At 42.6% G+C, this 22,555-nt stretch overlaps 3 protein-coding genes across 3 annotated transcripts; 2 read left to right on the top strand and 1 right to left on the bottom strand.

Moving 5' to 3' along the window:
- Nucleotides 1-383: 383 nt before the first annotated feature.
- On the top strand, nucleotides 384-5,404 carry alg1 (ALG1 chitobiosyldiphosphodolichol beta-mannosyltransferase). Its single transcript, XM_068725818.1, has 13 exons — nucleotides 384-675; nucleotides 1,536-1,613; nucleotides 2,027-2,130; nucleotides 2,260-2,408; nucleotides 2,519-2,608; nucleotides 2,784-2,897; nucleotides 3,063-3,184; nucleotides 3,322-3,360; nucleotides 3,443-3,502; nucleotides 3,644-3,754; nucleotides 3,861-3,975; nucleotides 4,071-4,146; nucleotides 4,335-5,404. The coding sequence occupies exons 1-13, from the start codon at nucleotides 384-386 to the stop codon at nucleotides 4,464-4,466; spliced, it is 1,482 nt and encodes a 493-aa protein (XP_068581919.1). The 3' UTR covers nucleotides 4,467-5,404.
- Nucleotides 5,350-8,478, bottom strand: eef2kmt (eukaryotic elongation factor 2 lysine methyltransferase). The gene is made up of 8 exons (XM_068725819.1): nucleotides 8,358-8,478; nucleotides 7,713-7,775; nucleotides 7,519-7,599; nucleotides 7,123-7,224; nucleotides 6,291-6,424; nucleotides 5,921-6,165; nucleotides 5,612-5,749; nucleotides 5,350-5,502 (listed from the first exon to the last, which is right to left on the bottom strand). Exons 1-8 carry the CDS (start codon nucleotides 8,475-8,477, stop codon nucleotides 5,402-5,404), a joined length of 984 nt encoding a protein of 327 aa, XP_068581920.1. The 5' UTR covers nucleotide 8,478; the 3' UTR covers nucleotides 5,350-5,401.
- Nucleotides 8,479-9,985: 1,507 nt separating this feature from the next.
- Nucleotides 9,986-21,699, top strand: pigq (phosphatidylinositol glycan anchor biosynthesis, class Q). Its single transcript, XM_068725691.1, has 14 exons — nucleotides 9,986-10,070; nucleotides 11,315-11,487; nucleotides 11,629-11,815; nucleotides 12,131-12,315; nucleotides 13,112-13,308; nucleotides 14,036-14,167; nucleotides 14,616-14,736; nucleotides 15,144-15,270; nucleotides 15,833-15,986; nucleotides 19,869-19,980; nucleotides 20,125-20,205; nucleotides 20,702-20,816; nucleotides 20,904-20,965; nucleotides 21,533-21,699. The coding sequence occupies exons 2-14, from the start codon at nucleotides 11,335-11,337 to the stop codon at nucleotides 21,683-21,685; spliced, it is 1,779 nt and encodes a 592-aa protein (XP_068581792.1). The 5' UTR covers nucleotides 9,986-10,070; nucleotides 11,315-11,334; the 3' UTR covers nucleotides 21,686-21,699.
- The last annotated feature ends 856 nt before the right edge of the window (nucleotides 21,700-22,555 follow it).

Here is a 22,555-nt window from a genome sequence, read left to right as displayed (position 1 = left end):
ATGAGTGACAGTTTGTATTTGTCCCATATTCAACATACATTGTGCAGTAAACTGCTTTGTTGCCCCTCCAGTACTTTGCTTAAATACCACAAATATGCAATATAATACAACAAAGTACAATAGGCTATATATAACAAAGTATCACAATAAAAAACACAAATAGAATCAATGGATTCAGATAATTCTGCCAGATGATGACAACAATAATACAATCTATACATTTATTAAAAAATAAATCTCTTATTTTATTGTTAATCATATATTTGTGGTGTGATGACCATATTCTTCGTCGTACTTTGAACGCACCATAAAGTCCGCGGTCCCTTTAAACCTGAAGCTCCTCCTTTTCCGCTGAGCCACGTCATCACTGAGCACAAACAAACATGGCGACGCGCTGCACCAGCGCGGCTTCTCTGGCCGCGTTTGCGGTGATTTCGTCCGTTTTAATCGCTGTTTATGCCGCCGGTTCGGGCGTAGCGTGTCCGGTCGTGTCTCTGGCCGTTGTGACCGGACTGCTGGTGTCGCTGCTGTGGTGGTTGCGGCGGCGGGACGACCGGACCGAGCGGCGGGTGTGCGTGCTGGTGCTGGGGGATTTGGGTCGCAGTCCTCGGATGCAGTATCACGCTCTGTCCCTCAGCAAACACGGATACCACGTTACGTTTGTCGGGTTTTTAGGTAAGAATGAAGCTTCACGCTGTCATTCATTCATTCATTCACCTGTTTCCCTCACATCTCTGTGTCTCCACAAGACTTCAGCTGAGGCTGTTTATCAATAAACTTTATTGATAAAAGTGTCACAGAGCGACAGGAAGTACACAAACAAGTAACTTATTCTAATAATATGAGAATATGAAATACACAGTGTGTTGGAGGAAGTATTCACATCCTTTAGTGCAGTAAAAGTACTAATACCACACTGTACAAGTACTCTGTTACAGTAAAGTACCAATACCTCAGTGAACAAGTACTCTGTTACATAAAAGTACTAATAACACGCAGTAAAAGTGCTAATACCACACTGAAAATACTCAGTAAAGTACTAGTATCACAGTGCAAAAATACACTCTTACAATAAAGTACTAATACCTCAGTGTCAACATACCCTGATACAATAAAAGTACTAATACCACACTGTACAAATACTCAGTAAAAGTAAGAGATGGAGTAAAAATACTCTATTACATTAAAAGTACTCGTAGCACACAGTATACTCTGTTACAGTAAAATGCTCCTTCAGTTGAAGTTTGTCAGTATAATCAGTACAATGTAGTTAAAGTATTTAAACTGTGACTGTTGTACTGTGATATATTCTATCAGAGTATTACTCATTCGTGTAAAAACAGGATTTCATTGTTTTTGGTTCAACTGGAGATAATTTAGAATTATTAACTAATTATTGTTTTCATGATGGATTCATCCGGTGATCATTTCCTCCATTAATTGATTAATTGATCGATTAATTAATCAATTGATTGATTTGTATAGATAATGAGGATTAATAGAAGCGTATTGTTTCTCTGATGTCTGTCTTCTAGAGACGAAGCCTCATGAAGACGTTCTGAGAGAAGACAAGATAACGATGGAGCCCATCTCAGACGTGAGAGGCGTTCAAGGTACTGCAGTACAAGTACTAATACTATACTGTGGAAATACTCCAGTACAAGCCAACGTGTTTTCAGCAAAATGTTCTTTAAGTACTATAAGTAAAATTTACAATAGTTACCTCTGAGGTGTAGTACAGTGTGTCCCTCTGAGGTGTAGTACAGTGTGTCCCTCTGAGGTGTAGTACAGTGTGTACCTCTGAGGTGTAGTACAGTGTGTACCTCTGAGGTGTAGTACAGTGTGTACCTCTGAGGTGTAGTACAGTGTGTCCCTCTGAGGTGTAGTACAGTGTGTACCTCTGAGGTGTAGTACAGTGTGTCCCTCTGAGGTGTAGTACAGTGTGTACCTCTGAGGTGTAGTACAGTGTGTACCTCTGAGGTGTAGTACAGTGTGTACTGTCCTTCACTGTCTTGTGTCTCTTCAGTTGGACCGAAGGTCTTCAGATATGTGACGAAGGTGGTTCTTCAGAGTCTTCAGCTCCTTCATGTGCTGCTGAAGACGGAGACTCAGTCTCACATACTGATGCAGGTACCGGACTCACGTCGGTGTACTTTACATATTCTGTATTACATTCATTAATTATACTACCTAGAAGTACTTGTACACGGTGAACGTAACGCCGCCCTTCTGTCCGATGCTAACGATATCGTATCCCAGAATCCTCCTGGGCTGCCCGGCATCGCGGTGGCCTGGCTCGTGTGCGTCCTGCGCGGCAGCAGGTTCGTCATCGACTGGCACAACTACGGCTTCACCATCATGGCGCTGAGCCTCGGAGAGACGCACCCGCTGGTCCGGCTGGCTCGCTGGTGAGAGGAGAGGCCGACCGACCGACCGACCGGAGCGCCGACCGACAACGGGATCCGTGGTTTGTGATCCTGACTTCTTCTTCTTCCTCCTCCTCCTCCTCCTCCTCCAGGTACGAGCACGTCTTCGGTCCTCTGGCCGCTCACCACCTGTGTGTCACCGCCGCGATGAAGGACGACTTGCAGAACAACTGGGGCATCCGGTAACGTTTGTCGAGTTTTATATCGCAGAAATGAAGTTCTGCAGACAATCGCTCCGGTGGAATATGGTCTGAAACAACAATAAAAATCGTATCCGTCCAACCGACCTGACCGGGAGCTGGAAGATGAAACCCTCTGAACCGGTTTTGTCTCGTTTATTTTTTTGGTGTTTTTCAGGGCGACGACTCTGTACGACCGGCCGCCCTCCGTCTTCAGAGAGACTCCTCTGGAGCTGCAGCACGAGCTCTTCTTCAGACTGGCCGACACTCATCCTCAGTTCCAGAGCAGACGGTGAGGAGCAGCTCCATGACTGCAGCTCTGTTAGAACACATGGACTCGTGTGGGTCCATCGCTTCATCGCTCTTCAGTTCATTCAGAGATGAAGAGTCCAGTCAGCTGTAGCGCTGCACTAGTTTACCCTGAACTACTTGACTCACCTGCTGTGTGTTTCCACAGGTGTGAGGATGAAGATGAGGAGGAGGAGAGGACCGTTTTCTCAGTCCGTGACCTCACTGATGACACGGTGACGTTGAGGGCGGAGCGACCGGCGCTGCTGCTCAGCAGCACCAGCTGGACGGGTGAGATGAGGAGACACTAAGGGAACAGAACGAGAGACGTCACGGCGACTATGTCCACTTCTCACAAACAGTCTGAACCTCCAACAAAGCGGGTTCCTCTCTAACGTTCTAACCTCTATCACTTCCTGTCTCCACAGAGGACGAGGACTTCTCCGTCCTCCTGGAGGCCCTCAAAGGTACGAGAACTTCTTCAAACCGCCGGCGCTGAACACGGAGCTCTTCAGCGTGTTTCTCATCTGCTGCTTTTGTTCTCAACAGAGTACGAAGGTTTCATCAGAGGAGGAGCTTCTCTGCCGTCTCTAGTCTGTGTGATCACAGGTAACAGCTGCCTCATGTCTGTCCACAGGTCTCCTTTAAAGACAGCTCCACTTGACTGTGTGTGTGTGTGTGTGTGTGTGTGTGTGTGTGTGTGTGTGTGTGTGTGTGTGTGTGTGTGTGTGTGTGTGTGTGTGTGTGCAGGTAAAGGTCCTCAGAAGGATCACTACAGGAAGCTGATTGACTCTCTGCATCTGGAGCATGTGGAGATCTGCACTCCCTGGCTGGAGGCCGAAGACTATCCCGTCTTATTGGGTGAGAAGAATACTGTCTAATGATAGTGTGTGTGTGTGTGTGTGTGTGTGTGTGTGTGTGTGTGTGTGTGTGTACTGTAGATAATGTGTGTGTGTGTGTGTTTCAGGTTCAGCAGACCTGGGTGTTTGTCTCCACAAGTCCTCCAGCGGTCTGGATCTCCCCATGAAGGTGGTCGACATGTTCGGCTGCTGTCTGCCCGTCTGTGCCATCCACTTCAACTGGTGAACACACACACACACACACACACACACAGACACGCACACACACACACACACACTCTGTGTGCAGACCGTTAGAGATGCTTTTCTCTCCTCAGTCTACACGAGCTGGTGAAGCACGAGGAGAACGGACTGATCTTCAGAGACTCTCAGCAGCTCGCTGAGCAGCTCCAGGTGAGAGGAAACTCCTGAGAATGTTTAAACTCTCCCCGGTCCACCTTTAACCACACCCACCAGTGATGTCACCGGGTCCTGAGTACACCTGTGCATCACTGCAGAGAGCTGACAAGTTAAAGGGACAGCAGTGATGGCTGGACTTCAGACGTATTTCAGTATTTCATCATCTCTTTGTGTGTTTCCAGTCTCTGCTCTCGGAGTTTCCCCGTTCAGACGGCAGACTGGGAGCGTTCAGGAGGAACCTCCAGACCAGCAGAGGGCCCAACTGGGACGACAACTGGGACCAGAACGTCCTGCCACTGATCGCGGCTCCCTGATTGGACGCCAACGCTGATACTTTCAGAATAAAATGCGTCTAAATTTAGTTATATCAGCTGAGGAGTCGCGTTATAATATTTGGGATGAAAGACAGAAGGAGCTTCTTCTGTTTCACTGAAGAAGATTCAAGTCTATTAGCAACACTAAAAAACAGTAACGCTCTCTATTAAGGTCTGTGTAATAAGCGTTAGTTAAAAGGTAATAAAGCCCTTATAAGATTCTTATTAACATTGTGTTAATAACGCTATAAATGTTAATACAAGCATTATAAACATATTTATTATTAGATAATATGGCATTTGTAAGCACTTAAAATAAAAGTTTTAGCAGTTTAGACACTTAACATATGAATAAATAATAAAGCTTTGAGTATTTTATAATTGTTTATAATAGCTTTACAAACACATTCCATTTCATTTCGTTGTTCACTAACCTTTTATGTGTCTTTATTAAGAGTCATAAATCCTTTATTATACATTTATTAACAGTTGTGTCTCAAAGCCGGTCCCTGCAAAAAGTTAACTGATAATAAATGTATAATAAAGTACGTATTCATCTTAATAATGCAACAACAAATAGCTTAATAAAGGTTTAACGTGATATAATAGGTAAGTTAGTTGTGTAATAATGTTATTAATAACAAGTATGAGATGTTAAAAGCTTTTATTAATGTTCATAATAAGTCTATAAACTGTAACAAGTTTTCAATAAGTGCTTATAAATGTCTTATCCAACAAACAAGTTCATAATGCTGTCAACACTTATATAGTCTTATTAACACATAATATAAGTTATAACAGCCTTATTACCTTTTAACTAACGCTTATTACAAAGACCTTAATAACGAGCCTTTTCATTCCAGTGTGTGTGTTTCTACTTCAGTGTGTAAAAAGGACTTTGATACGATGTACATTTGTAAATAAAATCTTTATTGTCACCTGAACAGTCTGATCATTTCTACAGCAGAGAGTCTGTCGTAAGGAAACACTCGGCTGACGGCTCCTGTGATCACGTGATGGACGATTCCTGCTTTTTCTGTCAAAATAAAAACACTTTCAGTCAGTTAACAGCATCCAGAAGTAGAAATAATAAATAAAACCACACCAGCCTCTTTCATAAAGACAGGCCGACGTTCCCGTCTCACCGAGCAGCTGCTTGAAGCCGGTGTACGTCTCCTGGTTCCTGATGGTGGAGCAGATGAAGACCTCCGGAGACGAACACCTCAGGATCTTAGAGAGCACCTCCACCAGACCCTCTACAACATCTGGGTCATACACCACATCTGTACAGGAGGGAGGAAACATCTGCATCTGAACGAGGCGGGAGGCTTTAAAGAATAGAGACGTTCAGTCCTGATCTTTCAGCTCATTCTTTTGGTTCCGTCTCCGTGTTTTCATCTCTGATATCGATCCTTCACAACGGATCAGAACTCTGGACTTCTCTGGACTCTGACCTGCAGCGATGACGGTGTCGGCCCCGATCTGAGTGATCTGGTCCTCCGTCGCTGAGGTCCAGTCCAGCTCCTCCACGCCGACCGTCCGAGGCGTCCGCTCGGTCAGACCATTCAGCCGGACGTTGTCTCTCAGCTTCTGCAGGACTCGGGGGTGATAGTCGCTGAAGACGAATCTGTTTGGGCCGCAGGAGCGGCAGATGGTGATGCCGGTCAAACCCACGCCGCTGCCCAGCTCCAGAACCGTCCTGCAGACCGGAGGACGCCGAGGGAACGGATGTTAAAAAAAGAGTTGAGGGACGCGGCCATAAACAAACGGTTTCTCTCATCTGCGTCGTTCTTCTCGTGCTGGTTTTTAGGAGTTTTAGGATACCTGCCGGTGAAGGTCTGCCGGTGGTCCAGAGCCCACTCTGCCAGGTAGAGAGCGGCGTCCCACGTCACCAGACCGGTGGTCCCACCTGAGATCAGAGCGACGTTTTCCAGCAGACTGACCGCTTCACCGCAGGGCTGCAGGGCGAGAAACAACACCCACATGTCAATAATAATAATAATAACTTTATATAGCAACAAACAAAACTATCGATACAAATTTAAATTTTAATTATTTTGTAAAATGTAAATTATTTTGTAAAATGTAAATTATTTTGTAAAATGTAAATTATTTTGTAAAAATAAAATTTAAATTGTTTTGTAAAAATAAAATTTAAATTATTTTGTAAAATTTAAACTTGAATTATTTTGTAAAATTTAAATTTAAATAATTTTGTAAAATTTTAATTATTTTGTAAAAAAATATAAAAAATTATTTTATAAGATTATTTTGTAAAAATAAAATTTTAATTTTGTAAAATTTAAATAATTTTGTAAAATTTAAATAATTTTGTAAAATTTAAATTATTTTGTAAAATTTAAATAATTTTGTAAAATTTGAATTTGAATTATTTTGTAAGAAAGCCAGTCTGTAAAAATGTGTTTTAAGAAGTGATTTAAAAGTTTTATCTCCTCAGGCGGGTCGTTCCAAAGACGAGGGGTCCTGACGGCAAAAACACTATTAATTTTGAGCCTTAACTTTGGAACAACCAGAAGGATCCACATGAGGATCATAAAGGGGTCCTCTATGAGGTAAATACATCTGTGTGTGTTTAGTCATCGGCACCACGGGGATCCCGGCTGTGATCTGGTGAACGGTGCAGCAGGTTCGGTACCAGAATGTAGCTTTTGTAGCACTCGGTCGAGTCCTCAGCGCTGATCACTTCGGCCAGAGCGTCGTACAGCTCGTCCAGCGGATCGCAGCCCGCGGCCTCCTGCTGTGGAGACACGAGAGGAACCGCGTCACTCTAACGAGCACATCTGTAGCGTGGTTCTGGTGTGATGTCGGTCCAACGATTCAGTCCAGAGTGGAACATCTTGTGGGTTAAAGCTGCATTCTCTCTAGTGTCCACCAGGGGGCGACTCCTCTGGTTGTATAGAAGTCTAGTCTAAAATGACTCTACTTCTCTCTTGATTTATTCCCTCAGTAAACATTGTAAACATGAGTTTATGGTCTCAATCTCTAGTTTCAAGACAGACAGACAGACAGACAGACAGACAGACAGACAGACCCGTCTGATGAGCTCGGAGAGGAACAGCTTCCTGTATCCGACTGAAGGAGGAAACTTCCGGCACAGAGAGTGAAGACACGTCTGTGAAAAGAACACAAAAGATTCACCGTTGATTATTTCATTGATGACTGTTTTATGATCATGACATCATGAAATCGTGACATCATGACATCATTGTGTGCCGGCTGACTGACCTGTTTCAGGATGTCTGAAATCAGATGAGACGATTTGTTGCATTCAAGCTCTTTTTCTAAAAACTGAAATGTAGAAATGGTCAGTTAGAAACTATGAAGCTGTTTTATGCCTTTAATGAGTATTTGCTAATATACTTATTCATAAAATGTCAGAAATGATATTGTTTGTTCTCAGAACTATGGATTTAATCTCACAATTTTGACTTTTATTCCACTTTTTATTATCATCATTTTGACTTAAATAATACAACAATATTAACTTTACTTTCAGCATTCTTCCTTTAACTACTATTTAACAGAACATCAATAAAGACTGATATGGAATATATACATAATTTAATCAATTGTGATTTTTTTAAATATATATATATATATATATATATATATATATATACATACATACATGTATATTCTCGATATATCACACAATTTGTTTTAGTACACCCTTTTTCGTGACAAATAAAATCACTGAATTTAAATAAAATCGGCCGTTATTAAATAGACATTTTAAACAAATCAACAAGAACGCATCGCCTGTAATGTTCAGGCGAAAGAATATGAATCACATTCTGACACAAATCACGAAGAGACACAGACATTAATGAATGAATGAATGAATGAGGTCTGTGTATCGGTGGTACTCACGGTCCAGGGAAAAGACACCAGACGACTCATAGCGAAGAAGGACTCCTCAAAGTCCCGTAACACATCCGCCTCATTGTCTCTGCTGCTGCCTGAGGCTCGGCTCTGCTCTGACCGCTCCATGTTCTCTCTCATCGTGTTCGTGTTTACTTCCTGATTACCCAGAAGGCATCGCGCTAGAACTACACTACTGGGTAGTGGAGTTTTTCTATACGTATTAGTATATTTTATATATATACATATAATTAACAACAACTTCACATCTGAAAAAAAATCCATGAAATAAAAAAAAAGTATTTATTAAATGAATTATAAAAATAATCATTATTTTTTTAAATTTATTTATTTATTTATTTTTACATTTATTTCGTGGATATTTCATGGATTTATATATATATATATATATATATATATATATATATATTTATTTTTTAATTTATACATACATATAAAAATAAAAATAATAATAAAATAATAATAACAATGTTTAAACCCTGTTTTGTTTTAACACACAAAGCTAAAATAGCTATTTTTTTTTATCTCCCCTGACTATCAGTCATGTGGGAAGTCATTTAAGAGTTAAAGGTTATGAAGTTAATAATCTGTCAGTAATATTTCTTGTTATTTTTAGCCCGTTGTAAGTTCTCCCGCTCTTCTCTTGCTGCGTCACCGCAGGAGGAGATAAATCTCTTTACAGTTGGGCCAACTCCTCATTCTCTGACAGCAGCAGACAGTGGTGAGTAACAAGCATATTAGTATTATTATTAGTAGTAGTAGTAACAGTAGTAGTAGCAGTATTGTACATGATTTTTCAATCAATTTCCTTGTTCTAATGCTTAATGATTATTCAGATTTTGATCATAATCTATCTAATGTAATAATGACAACAAAGTAGTTGCACTAAAGGATTTTTACTTTTCTAATTTTTCATAAAACAGAAAATATTTCTTTTGACTTACAGACATGCTGTAGGTCCAAACATAAATACATATGTCTTTTTATGTTAATTACATATAATAAACATATCACTCCATATTGTCACTGATGTACAGTTAAACTGCTTTAAAGGTCAAATGCAAAACAAAATTGGAATTAAATAATAAACTGTAGTGGTCATGGTAAACAAATACAAAAATTATGGCCAGAAGATTTGGTCCACAAATATAGTAACATAGACTTTACAAAGGTAAGAGATATATGTTATTTAAGGTTAACATAATATTTGATTTAAATATATATTTATTTGTGTATATTATTTCATCAGTAAACCTGCTGTAAACCACTAAAACTGTCCCCAGACTCCTGTTGCCATGTGTTAACATGTGTTGAATGTTTTGTTCACCTACATTTTTGCTACAGTTTTATTGTGAAAGATTGAATGCAACTTCCGGTGAACACTAAAAACCAAATTGACCAAACTGAAGCGATCCAAAGCACATTTGAGAGAGTCGACAAGAGAAAAGTATGATATTATAATAAACAAAATGTTGTACTTGGGGTGGTAATAGTCCAACTGGAGTTTATTAGTTTACACCGTTAGTTTTTAAATACAACTCGACCGGATGTACGACGATAACCGGAACATCACACATGAACGTTGTGTTTCTCACCGGAGCATTTTATGCAAAGGACTGTCAACAAACAATATGGCGACTTAGCTGAACTCTACTCGACGTTACGAATGGAGGGTGAACGCTTCTGTCGGTGTTAAAGAAGGTAAATAATGTTTGTTTTTTTAATCTGGTGTCCATACTGTCGTTACACACGTTACTCATACCTCTCCGCGAGACGATGTAGCGTCATCATTCTTATATTTAAATGTGTCTTATTGCAGATGAAAAGTAGCCTTTATGGCTAAATCTGACACATTAACCCGATGGACTCAAGTGGTCATTTTAATTAACGTGCCGTTTTAAATGAACAGGAACATATTTTATTTGTAATTTAACGCTTTTGTTTTGCGCTAAATCTGAAGCCACTGACGTCACAGGCATCAATAGGTGCCTCGAGCTCTCTCTGTTGCCACAGCTACACGCGAGATATTCAATAATGTCGAGGTCATAAGAAGTAGGTCAACCGCCTCGTGCCGTTTGTTTCCGTTTGCCTCACAGTCACTCTTTACTAACGGGATGACCTTTAATACACCAGGTGTTATTATACACAGCGATTATAACGCTTTGTTATTACAGTGTAATACACGTTTTTAAGTATTCTTGATGTTTTGTTGTCTGTAAATTTGGGCAGTTGTGGAAGAAGTACTCATAACTTTTACTTCAGTAAAATACCATAGTGTAGAAGTACTCTGCTACAAGTAAAAGTACTGCATTCAAAATATGGCTGGAGTACAAAAGTACTAGCATCAAAATATACTTATAGTAAAAGTACTATAATATAAAAGAATATTGTATTATTGGATAATAATAATGATTACACTACTGTAATGTAAGCTGGTGAATGTGGGGCTTATCTTGTAGTGTACTTGTTTATATCTATAATAATAAATCATGATGTATTTGTTTATTATATTTATTATTATTCATCTGAATCAAATAAATGTAGTGGAGTTCAATAAACAGTATTTGTCTCTGAGATGTTGAGGAGTAGAAGTAGAAAACACAAGTAAAATAAAAGTACCTCAAAATTGTACTCTAGTAAAGTTCTTATTTAAGAAGTGCCAATACAACATCGAGTAGTAGTAGTAGTAGTAGTAGTAGTAGTAGTAGTAGTAGTAGTACAGACGTGTAGATGTTCTCATTTTCAGTGATTTAAACAGTCAGTTTGTTTGACATCTTGTTTCATTTCAATGATCCCAATTTATGTCAAAAATATCTCATTTAATCTCAAGAGACTTCTTAATACATCAGGAATGATTGAGAGATGGAGGAACACATTGTTCTTTTCTATAATAATAATAATTCGGTGTAACCTGAGCTGGATGTTTCTCCTCCTCGGGTCCTCAGAGCTGAGCTTCTCTGACGTCATGGTGCTGAAGGTCTTCTTCCCGCAGTGCTGTAACCGGGCGGACAGCGGCCTGCTGGTCGGCCGCTGGATCTCCGGCCATGAGTCCGCCGTGGTGCTGGCGGTCATCCACTACCCGTTCATCCCGGGACAGGTCAAGCAGTACGTCCAGCAGGTCAGTGCAGCACCGCGCAACACCTCCGGTCTGGATCAGGGTCAGATTTAACCTCTCATGTAGTCATGTGACAGTTCAGGTTTCTGGTACTGAAATGAGGCACACACTGCTTCGTTCCTCCTCCCTCTTCTTGCCCCCCAGATGAAGGCTCAGAGCAGGGGGGAGCTGTCGGTGCTGGGTTCCTGGAGTTTACCCAAAGACGGTCAGGAGGGCATGGAGAGCTTCCTCAGAGACCTCAGCACCATCTTCCCCCAGGAGCGCTGGCTCCAGATCAACCGCGAGCTGGGCAAGACGGGCTTCACCTGCCAGGTCCTCCAGCGGGACCAGAGTAAGACCCTCAGACTGAGGTCCGCTGGGTTCATACAGCAGGACTGGAGGTCTCTGATAGGAAGTATATATATATATATATATATATATATATATATATATATATATATAAGAAGTATAGGAGACAAGAATCAATTCAACTGTTAATCATTTCATGGTTTTGGGTGAATATTGACCATTGATTCACAGTTTCTATCACTCATTTATTTGATTTAGTTTCTTCTCTGTGTCGAGTATTTAATAAACCTCAGCAGGACGTTCTGTTCAAGGAAGTAAAGAAAACTATCAGCAGTGGATTCATCTTTGTCTTGAGCAGATGGAAAAGTCATTCAGCGGGAAACGAAAAAGAAGGCTGAGGGAGGTGATGAAGAGGAGCAGGAGGAGGAGGAGAAGGTGATCTTCGTCCACTACGAGCAGAAGAAGGTGATGTTCTCTCAGCTTCACCCCGTCGAGAACGGAGTTCCTGACCCCAAACCGGATCCACCGTCCGAGCTGAGACAGGTAGAGACAGAAGAGTCTTCTATGTGATCAGATCTGTTCCAACGTTGGCAGGACAGACGTCTCTGTTGTTGTTTCTCTCATAATGCAGCAAAACTAAAATCCAGAATGGAAGAATAAGAATGAAGTTTACTGTTTATGACATTATCAAAAACCTGACCTGACATGTTTCCAGAGGACGATGTGTGAAAGGTTACAAGTCCATGTGAGCAGGAAGTCAAGTGTATCTTCCTCATCCTACTCTTCCTACGCTTCCTCCTCCTCTTCCTCTTCATCCTCTTCCCTTCCTCCTCCTCCTCCTCATTCTCTTCCTCCTCTACCTCTTCCTCCTCCTCTTCCTCCTCCTCCTTTTCATCTTCCTCCTTCTCCTCTTCCTCCTCCCCTCATCCTCCTCCCTCATTCCTTCTTCCTCCTCTTCATCCTCCTCCCCTCTTCCTCCCCCTACTCCTCTTCCTCCTCCTCCCTTCCTCCTCCTCTTCATCTTCCTCCTTCTCCTCTTCCTCCTCTTCATCCTCCTCTTCTTCCTCCTCCTCCCTCATTCCCTCCTCCTCTTCCTCCTCCTCCTCCTCTCTCATTCCCTCCTCCTCTTCCTCCTCTTCATCCTCCTCCTCTTCTTCCTCCTCCTCCTCCCTCATTCCCTCCTCCTCTTCCTCCTCTTCTTCTTCCTCCTCCTCCCTCATTCCCGCCTCCTCTTCCTCCTCTTCATCCTCCTCCTCTTCTTCCTCCTCCTCCTCCTCCTCTCTCATTCCCTCCTCCTCTTCCTCCTCTTCTTCCTCCTCCTCCTCCTCCTCTGGTCCAGATGTTCCAGTCGGTGGCTGGCAGTGCTCCTCTGTTCTTCCTGGACCGGTACGATGACGGTCCTCTGAAGTCGACTCACTGGCAGTCTGACGGCCGAGAGGCGAGCATCGTCGTGGAGCTGCTGAAACAGGCCTCGGTGCCGCTCTGCATGCTCCTCAGCTGGCTGCTCTCCATCTGGACCTGGTTCTGTACCGCCCGGTGAGCAGGGAGGAGCCCAGACGGAGAACAACATAAATATACGTGTTTATGTTTAATTGTGCTGCTTTCACTGTAGCATATATGAATGTTTCTTCTAGAGATCAATTAAGTGTTCTGTCAATAGATTGGAGACGTCTCAGTTCTGAGAGGCAGCGACACTTTAAACAGTCTCATGATCTTCATCCTCATTGTCTTCATCCTCATTATCTTCATCCTCATGATCTTCATCCTCATGATCTTCATCCTCATTATCTTCATCCTCATGATCTTCATCCTCATGATCTTCATCCTCATTATCTTCATCCTCATTGTCTTCATCCTCATTGTCTTCATTCTCATTGTCTTCATCCTCATTGTCTTCATCCTCATTATCTTCATCCTCATTGTCTTCATTCTCATTATCTTCATCCTCATTATCTTCATCCTCATTGTCTTCATCATTGTCTTCATCCTCATTGTCTTCATCCTCATTATCTTCATCCTAATTGTCCTCATCCTCATGATCCTCATCCTCATGATCTTCATCCTCATGATCCTCATCCTCATGATCTTCATCCTCATGATCTTCATCCTCATGATCCTCATGATCCTCATCCTCATGATCTTCATCCTCATGATCTTCATCCTCATGATCCTCATGATCCTCATCCTCATGATCTTCATCCTCATGATCTTCATCCTCATTATCCTCATCCTCATGATCCTCATCGTCACATCTCCTCCTCAGGATCTTCAGCCTCTTCCCGCTGCGCTTCCTGTCCTCTAAGCTGTCCACATGTGTGCAGCTCAGCTACAGAACCGAACACATGATGACGCTGAGCTCAGCGAAACCGGCCGCCGGCCACACGCACTTCATCAGGTGACTGTTTCAACATTTACATGTTACATATACAAGTTGTTACTGCACTGTATCTATATTTCTGATTGAGTATTTGTTATTGTATTTTAATATTCTAGTTTGTCTTGAATTATGCTGTTTTAATTGTCTTCATTTGTCAGACAAAGATGAACCAGTGACACTACATGTCTCTCTCTCTGTCTCTGTCTCTCCGTCTCTCTGTCTCTCTCTCTGTCTCTCTCTCTCTGTCTCGCTCTCTGTCTCTGTCTCTCCATCTCTCTGTCTCTCTCTCTCTGTCTCGCTCTCTGTCTCTGTCTCTTCGTCTCTCTCTCCGTCTCTCTCTCTCTCTCTCTCTCTCTCTCTCTCTCTCTCTCTCTCTCTCTCTCTCCGTCTCTCTCTCTCTCTCTCTCTCTCTCTGTCTCTCTCTCTGTCTCTCTGTCTCTCTCTCCGTCTATCTGTCTCTCTGCAGGAAAGCGAACATGGTGGTGTCGTTCCTGGTGGACATGTCTCTCGGCATGTTGCTCATCTGGTGGCTCTACAGAGACGACCACATCTCCATGTTGGCCAACACTGTGGTTCCTGCTGCTGACGTACGACTTCTTTACTGAGATCAATAATATCAATAATAATAATAATATATCAATAATATCAATAATAATAATAATAATATATCAATAATAACATTAACGAAAGCATCTTTAAATCGGCGCCCTCTTTTCAAACTGATTACAAACAGAACAAATAACATCAAGATGATGAAATTAAACTCATTCTTTGTGAGTGAAACAAATCAATAATGTATTAATATTAAAATAATTATATTTGTAAGTTGTGGTCTTGACATAACGAGTGCAAAACGTTGTCCACTTCTGTCTTCAAAGAGGCCACTCAGTGTTTACGGGATGTAGTTTCTGCCACAAAGTTTAGGTTTAGTTGAAGTAAGTAACAGACAGCATGAGCAGATGTGTTGACGTTTAACTGTGTGGTTCTTCCTCAGCATGTGGCTAAAGAGCTGGAGGAGCTGCTGCAGTGGCTGATGGGAGCTCCCGCTGGGCTGAAGATGAACCGGGCCCTGGACCAGGTCCTGGGCCGCTTCTTCCTCTATCACATTCACCTGTGGATCAGTGAGTCTCAGCACAGAACACAGAACACATGACTCAGAACTCAGAACACAGAACACATGACTCAGAACTCAGAGCTCAGAACACAGAGCTGAGCTCAGAACACAGAGCTCAGAACACAGAGCTCAGAACTCAGAACACAGAGCTCAGAACTCAGAACACAGAGCACAGAACACAGAACACAGAACACAGAACTCAGAACACAGAACACAGAACACAGAGTTCAGAACACAGAGCTCAGCTAGAGGCTTGATCCACCTTCATGCCTCCTGCCTCCTGTCTCCTTCCTGTCTCCCTCCTGTCTCCCTCTTGTCTCCTTCCTGTCTCCCTCTTGTCTCCTTCCTGTCTCCTTCCTGCCTCCCTCTTGTCTCCTTCCTGTCTCCCTCTTGTCTCCCTCTTGTCTCCTTCCTGTCTCCCTCTTGTCTCCTTCCTGTCTCCCTCTTGTCTCCCTCTTGTCTCCTTCCTGTCTCCCTCCTGTCTCCCTCTTGTCTCATTCCTGTCTCCCTCTTGTCTCCTTCCTGTCTCCCCCCTGTCTCCCTCTTGTCTCCCCCCTGTCTCCCTCCAGGCTACATCCGCCTGATGTCCCCCTTCATCGAGGGGATCCTGTGGTACGGAGGTCTGTCGGCCTGCTTCGGCCTGACCTTTGCCCTCTCGCTGCTCTCTGACATGGTCGCCCTGCTCACCTTCCACATCTACTGCTTCTACGTCTACGGAGCCAGGTGAGACATGTGTCCAGGTGAGACACGTGGTGAATACACGAGGAGCCTCTTAGAGGTGTTGTGCCGGTAGATTCTCTGAAGACTCTCCTGGTCGGGAGCTTGTAGAAGTGTGTAACTTTATATCTTCTGAATGTTTCGAGTAGCGCTGACAGAATCGATATAGAGATATACTGTATGTACTGTATTGTACTGTAGTATTCTTTAGTACACTGGTTCTGCAGTTTATGACACAATACTGCATTTACTCCGTCAGGCGTCGCTGCAAATTCACCTTAACAACAGAATAGCGTGTCACTATGAAGTAAGATAAGTTCAGAGAAACACACTGCAGCCTGGTCGCTGAGCAAAACTAAGAGAAGGAACGAATACAAGAACAGGAGGGAACATGTGGTTCCACGATAGAAACATATTAGTACAAGTAGTGTAAACAAATGTAAACAAGGTGCAATGAACAGTAAGATAGTGTTACGTGAGATGTTCCTTTAAATCCCCTGCAGGGGGCGTATTTTCACACCCTCTCTCTTCCTCTGTCCTCTCGTTTGATGAGGTTCTTCTTCACCTGTACGTCAGTGTCTCGCTTTGTCCTTTCTGGGGGACATTGTGGGGGTTGGGTGGACGTGAGGACACAAAGGGATCGGTACAGTTCCTTCATCTATAGGAGAGTGAAACAGTAATAGAAGCTTTATTTTATACAGCACCTTTCAAAACAACAGTGAGGTCCAACTAAAGCAAGACATGATTATTAAATACTGATGACACAGCACAACACATGAGAAGAAAAACAATCTGATGAATGAATGAATGAATGAATGAATGAATGCACTTCCTTGACCATCAGAGGCCGCGTGGTCGAGTCAGACGGCGTTTCCTCCGTGCAGCAGCGTCTTAACCTGGAGTGTCTCCAGACTTCTGTCTTTGGTTGTTCCTTCAACCACGGGACAGTTCAGAGACATTCATGATTCTGTCGGCTGCTGCTGCTGCTGCAGTGAATCCTTCTCTTCATTCTGGTTCTGTAGTTCATCCTATTTGTTTTTATATTTCAAACATAAACACAAAGCTTCTCACTTCAGTCAGTTGTTGACTACGAACAGACGATACGACAACACATAAACCATCCGACCTGCAGAACAGGATGTTCTGTTTCACGTCACTGCTGCATAACTGAGTCAGCAGTAAAACAGAATTCAGTGCTTCAAGTTGTTTCCTTCAGTCGCTCTGCTCTTTACCGCTATTCATTTCATTTATTGATATATTTGAACATATTAAAAGACGATTAGATATCACCTGAAAAGAAGAAAACAGATTGTCTGAATTGTGGAACATCGACTCCGGTTGAAAAGCTCAAAAGTTGGAGAGAATCTGGAATTTAATAATATCCTGGAGCAAAGATGTAAATATAGTTTAAAGTGTGTCACCATCAGCTGATCAATGTTTAATTTCATAACATGTAGGGACATGTAGAGACATGTAGAGACATGTAGAGACTTGTAGAGACATGTAGAGACTTGTAGAGACATGTAGAGACTTGTAGAGACATGTAGAGACATGTAGAGACTTGTAGAGACATGTAGAGACTTGTGGAGACATGTAGAGACATGTGGAGACATGTAGAGACATGTAAAGACAGTAGAGACATGTGGAGACAGTAGAGACATGTGGAGACATGTAAAGACAGTAGAGACATGTAAAGACAGTAGAGACATGTGGAGACAGTAAAGACAGTAGAGACATGTCTCTACTGGTAAATCTTGTCTGGAGATCAGACTACTAGTCTTCTTTTTCTTCTTCTTCTCACTGAATCGCGGTCGTTCCACTCCCTGTCATGTGGACAGCTGTAGCTGTAGCTGTGGGTGCGCTGGGTGACGGAGGCTGAGCGCTGTGATGAAGCCTCTGGGTGCGCTGGGTGACGGAGGCTGAGCGCTGTGATGAAGCCTCTGTGGGTGCGCCGGGTGACGGAGGCTGAGCGCTGTGATGAAGCCTCTGGGTGCGCCGGGTGACGGAGGCTGAGCGCTGTGATGAAGCCTCTGGGTGCGCCGGGTGACGGAGGCTGAGCGCTGTGATGAAGCCTCTGGGTGCGCCGGGTGACGGAGGCTGAGCGCTGTGATGAAGCCTCTGTGGGTGCGCTGGGTGACGGAGGCTGAGCGCTGTGATGAAGCCTCTGGGTGAGCTGGGTGACGGAGGCTGAGCACTGTGATGAAGCCTCTGGGTGAGCTGGGTGACGGAGGCTGAGCACTGTGATGAAGCCTCTGGGTGAGCTGGGTGACAGAGGCTGAGCGCTGTGATGAAGCCTCTGGGTGAGCTGGGTGACGGAGGCTGAGCACTGTGATGAAGCCTCTGGGTGCGCCGGGTGACGGAGGCTGAGCGCTGTGATGAAGCCTCTGGGTGCGCTGGGTGACGGAGGCTGAGCGCTGTGATGAAGCCTCTGGGTGCGCTGGGTGACGGAGGCTGAGCGCTGTGATGAAGCTCGTGGATGTGAGGAGAGAGGACTGACTGAATTATGCAGCTGCTCTAAAGATAGCTGGGCTGTGGTGCAGAATGAAGCATCAGCCTCTCTCTCATGTTTGTGCTCCAGCAGCTCTTGGAGCGTTTGACTCAGTTTGAGGAGCTTTGAGGAGCTTTGAGGAGCTTTGAGGAGCTTTGTCAGAACCTAAAAGCACCTCCTGCTGTGACCACACTGCTCCTTCCTCACAGAGAGGACGAGTTACAGCTGCTGCTCTTCTGCAGAAGCTTCTCTGTGTCTCTTTAGGGTTATGATGTTAGATTATGTTCAATTAGAATATGTATTTGTCCTCACAGCTCCTCCTAACGGGTCAGAACTCCCAGATGTTTAGCTTCCATTGCTCCCAGATCTGAGTACAGAGTCCTGTTGTATTCATGTGTCAAAGGTCAGGAGAGCTGAGATGATATCGAATGTTTAGTTTAGAGATGAAAACAGATCCATGTTGTTTTTATGGTCCTGCTGTCATTGTCTTTACATATTTAAGAACAGGGTGAGTGTTTGGAATGTTTGCCATCTTTTCTTTATAATCTATTCATTATAATTATTATAGTTATTATAGTAGTATTATGTATTATGAGATTATTCTAAGTAGTCATTATTATTATAATCATTTCATATTTTTGTATTACGTTACGTTATATTATGTTATATTTATATTATATTATGTTATGTTATATTATGTTATGTTATGTTTTATTATATTATATTATGTTATATTATGTTATGTTATATAATGTTATGTTATGTTTTATTATATTATATTATGTCATATTATGTTATGTTATATAATGTTATGTTATGTTTTATTATATTATATTATATTATGTTATATTATGTTATGTTATATTATGTTATATTACATTATATTTATATTATATTATGTTATATTATGTTATGTTATGTTTTATTATATTATATTATATTATGTTATATTATGTTATGTTATATTATATTATGTTATATTACATTATATTTATATTATATTATGTTATATTATATTATGTTATGTTATGTTTTATTATATTATATTATATTATGTTATATTATGTTATGTTATATAATGTTATGTTATATTTATATTATATTATGTTATATTATGTTATGTTTTATTATATTATATTATGTTATATTATATTATATTATGTTATGTTATATAATGTTATGTTATATTTGTATTATATTATGTTATATTATATTATGTTATATTATGTTATGTTATATAATGTTATATAATGTTATGTTATATTTATATTATATTATGTTATATTATATTATGTTATATTATGTTATGTTATATAATGTTATGTTATCTTATATTATGTTTATTACATTACGTTCATATACCAGTGCTGTTGACGGCGTTGTGTCCGTGTGTCCGTCAGGTTGTACTGTCTGAAGATCTACGGCCTCTCGTCTCTCTGGAGGCTCTTTAGAGGGAAGAAGTGGAACGTCCTGAGACAGAGGGTGGACTCCTGCTCCTACGACCTGGACCAGGTGACACACACACACACACACACACACACACACACACACACACACACACACACACACACACACACACACACACACACACTCACACACACACACACTCCTCACAGGGAGACACGGACGTTTACTGTGAGTGTGTGTTGTCTTCAGCTCTTCATTGGGACGCTGCTGTTCACCGTCCTGCTGTTCCTGCTGCCCACCACAGCGCTCTACTACCTGGTCTTCACTCTGGTAGGAGACGCTTCTTCTTCTTCTTCTTCTGCAGCACGATCCACTTTAAGCCGGTCCAGACCGCTGAGTCACAGCCAGCATCCGTCACACCGAAGAAGAACAGTCTGAAGAGTCGTTTAAAACACGGAGTTGATTCATGGAGTCCTTGAGTTCCTCTCAGGTTACTTCCTCTAGACACGACAACAAGCACCACATGGTGTTCTCTTTAAACTTCCCTGGAAATGATTATAAATTCTGACCCCAAAGTCCGGTCACATGGTAGCACATGCACGGTGGGTGACATTACATGGCGTATGAGTAGATTGTGGGTGGAGTTAACCTTTAAATAGATCATGAAATGTGTGTTTCAATGTGTCCACTTCATGCAAAACGAGGATCATTTCCCCAAAAACAGATGATTAGACATCCAGAACCCTTTAAGATGCGTCTCCGGCCCTGATTGTTTGCAGCAGGGCGTGTTTGTTTTTAACGCCTGTGTGTCCCCGTTGTGCTGCAGCTGCGGTTGGTGGTGGTTCTGTTCCAGGGCGTCCTCCACCTCAGCGTGGACTTCATCAACTCCTTCCCTCTGTTCGCCGTGGGCCTCCGCCTCACTCGGTCCCACCGACTGGCAGGTGCTTCAGCTTCTACCATTATAACACGTAAAACCCAAGTCTGCACTTAATCTAGTCCAGCTGAATCTAATCGCTGCTCTTTTCCAGAGGGCGTGAAGTTCAGGGTTCTGTGTGAAGAACCGGGGACGGCTCTGCACCTGCTGATGGAGGTAAGAGCTCATGTTCTGTTCCTGGGTTAAAGATCTGAAAGGTAGAACTTGTAGCGATGGTTTTACATTATGTTTTTCTTAATGTTCCTTCTCGGTGATCTTTCTTTGAGCTCACATTAAATCTCACTTTAACACAACTAGTGTGACGTGGAAACACACAACTATAAGTCTTAAAAACATGTCTGGTGGGGGACTTTTAAGTGTCCGTTAATGTTTATAGAATGATGCTTTTATTCTGAAGGATCTGGTACAAAGGTCTTATTGTTGTTTCTGCTGGCGGGACGTAAACAAAAGCAGATTTGTTTTCTTCCCCATCAGTGACGTAACGGAGCGTAGTTGATGTTCACTTCACTTACATTATGATGCCTTCAGGCTCTGCTCAGGGAAAATGAGTACTTAATGAAGGTAAATTATGACGCGTTCACATGTAATCTGTAAAATGTAGTTTGAAGGAGATGGTCAGGATTTCTAAATTCTATATTTGCTTCGTTTTTGTACCTGCTGATCCGACAGCAGACTCAAATCCGTCACATGGTCCGTGTTTGTTCTGCGGTGTCTCCTCCTCAGATCAACCCTCTGAAGTTCAGCACCGTGGTCCAGACCTACCGCACCCCGACCTACAGCTGCTTCCCCAAAGACTCGTGGGCCGCCCTCGTCAAGAAACTGTTTGTAGGGGAGCTGATCTACCCCTGGAGGCACAAAACCACCAAGATGGACTGAGAGAGAGGAGGGAGGGAGAGAGGGAGGGGGGGGGAGAAAGAGAGAGAGAGAGAGAGAGAGAGGGGGGGGGGGGGTAGAGGGGGGGTGGGGAGGGGGGGGGAGAGAGAGAGGGGGGGGGGGGAGAGAGAGAGAGAGGGGGGGGTGGGGAGGGGGGGGGAGAGAGAGAGAGACACAGAGAGAGGGAGAGAGAGAGGGAGGGAGAGAGAAAGAGAGAGAGAGAGAGGGAGAGGGGGGGAGAGAGGCGGGGGGGGAGAGACACAGAGGGAGGGAGGGGGGGGGGGGGGGGGGGGGAGGACGAAGGAAAGGGAAGTGACTGAATAAATAATGAGATGGAGGGAAACATGTTCATGTTCATGTTAGAGGAGGAACTGAAGCTCACCGGTCAGATCTCTTTGTATCTGATCAAGAAGAAGAAGAATGAGTTCATGTTTTAAAACATCAAACATGGAATGAACCTAAAAACCAGCAAGTAGTCACGTCCTGCTGCTGTCACAGCTGTGGTCATAACATCACTCTGACTATGTGATGAAAATCCTTTATTTTCTACTTATTGTGTTTCTGTTGTTTGGGTCAGAAATGAAATGAAATGTGAGATGAAAGTAATTCACTTTTATTCACAAGGAAGTATCGAGTGATGTGTGTTTAACGTTATCAGATCAGACTAAATAAAGATTAATAAATGACCGTGTCTGTGGAGACATAACTCACAGATCGACAAGAAAACTTTAATCTCAGAGAAGTTCAGCACTGAGTGCAAAATATAATATGAATTATATTTATTTATGTTCATAGACGAACATGAAAGAAGCGCTCAGAGGCCGTTCTCACCGTGAGAAACGTTTATTATCTCTTATTATTTTCTTGATCATT

The sequence above is a fragment of the Cebidichthys violaceus genome, unplaced genomic scaffold (assembly GCF_023349555.1).
Source record: "Cebidichthys violaceus isolate CVI_PGR_0920_01 unplaced genomic scaffold, fCebVio1.0.p SCAF_36, whole genome shotgun sequence".
Classification (NCBI taxonomy): Eukaryota; Metazoa; Chordata; class Actinopteri; order Perciformes; family Stichaeidae; genus Cebidichthys; species Cebidichthys violaceus.
The sequence above is the reverse complement of the archived record's forward strand: the minus strand, read 5'-3'. Positions and strand labels throughout refer to the sequence as shown.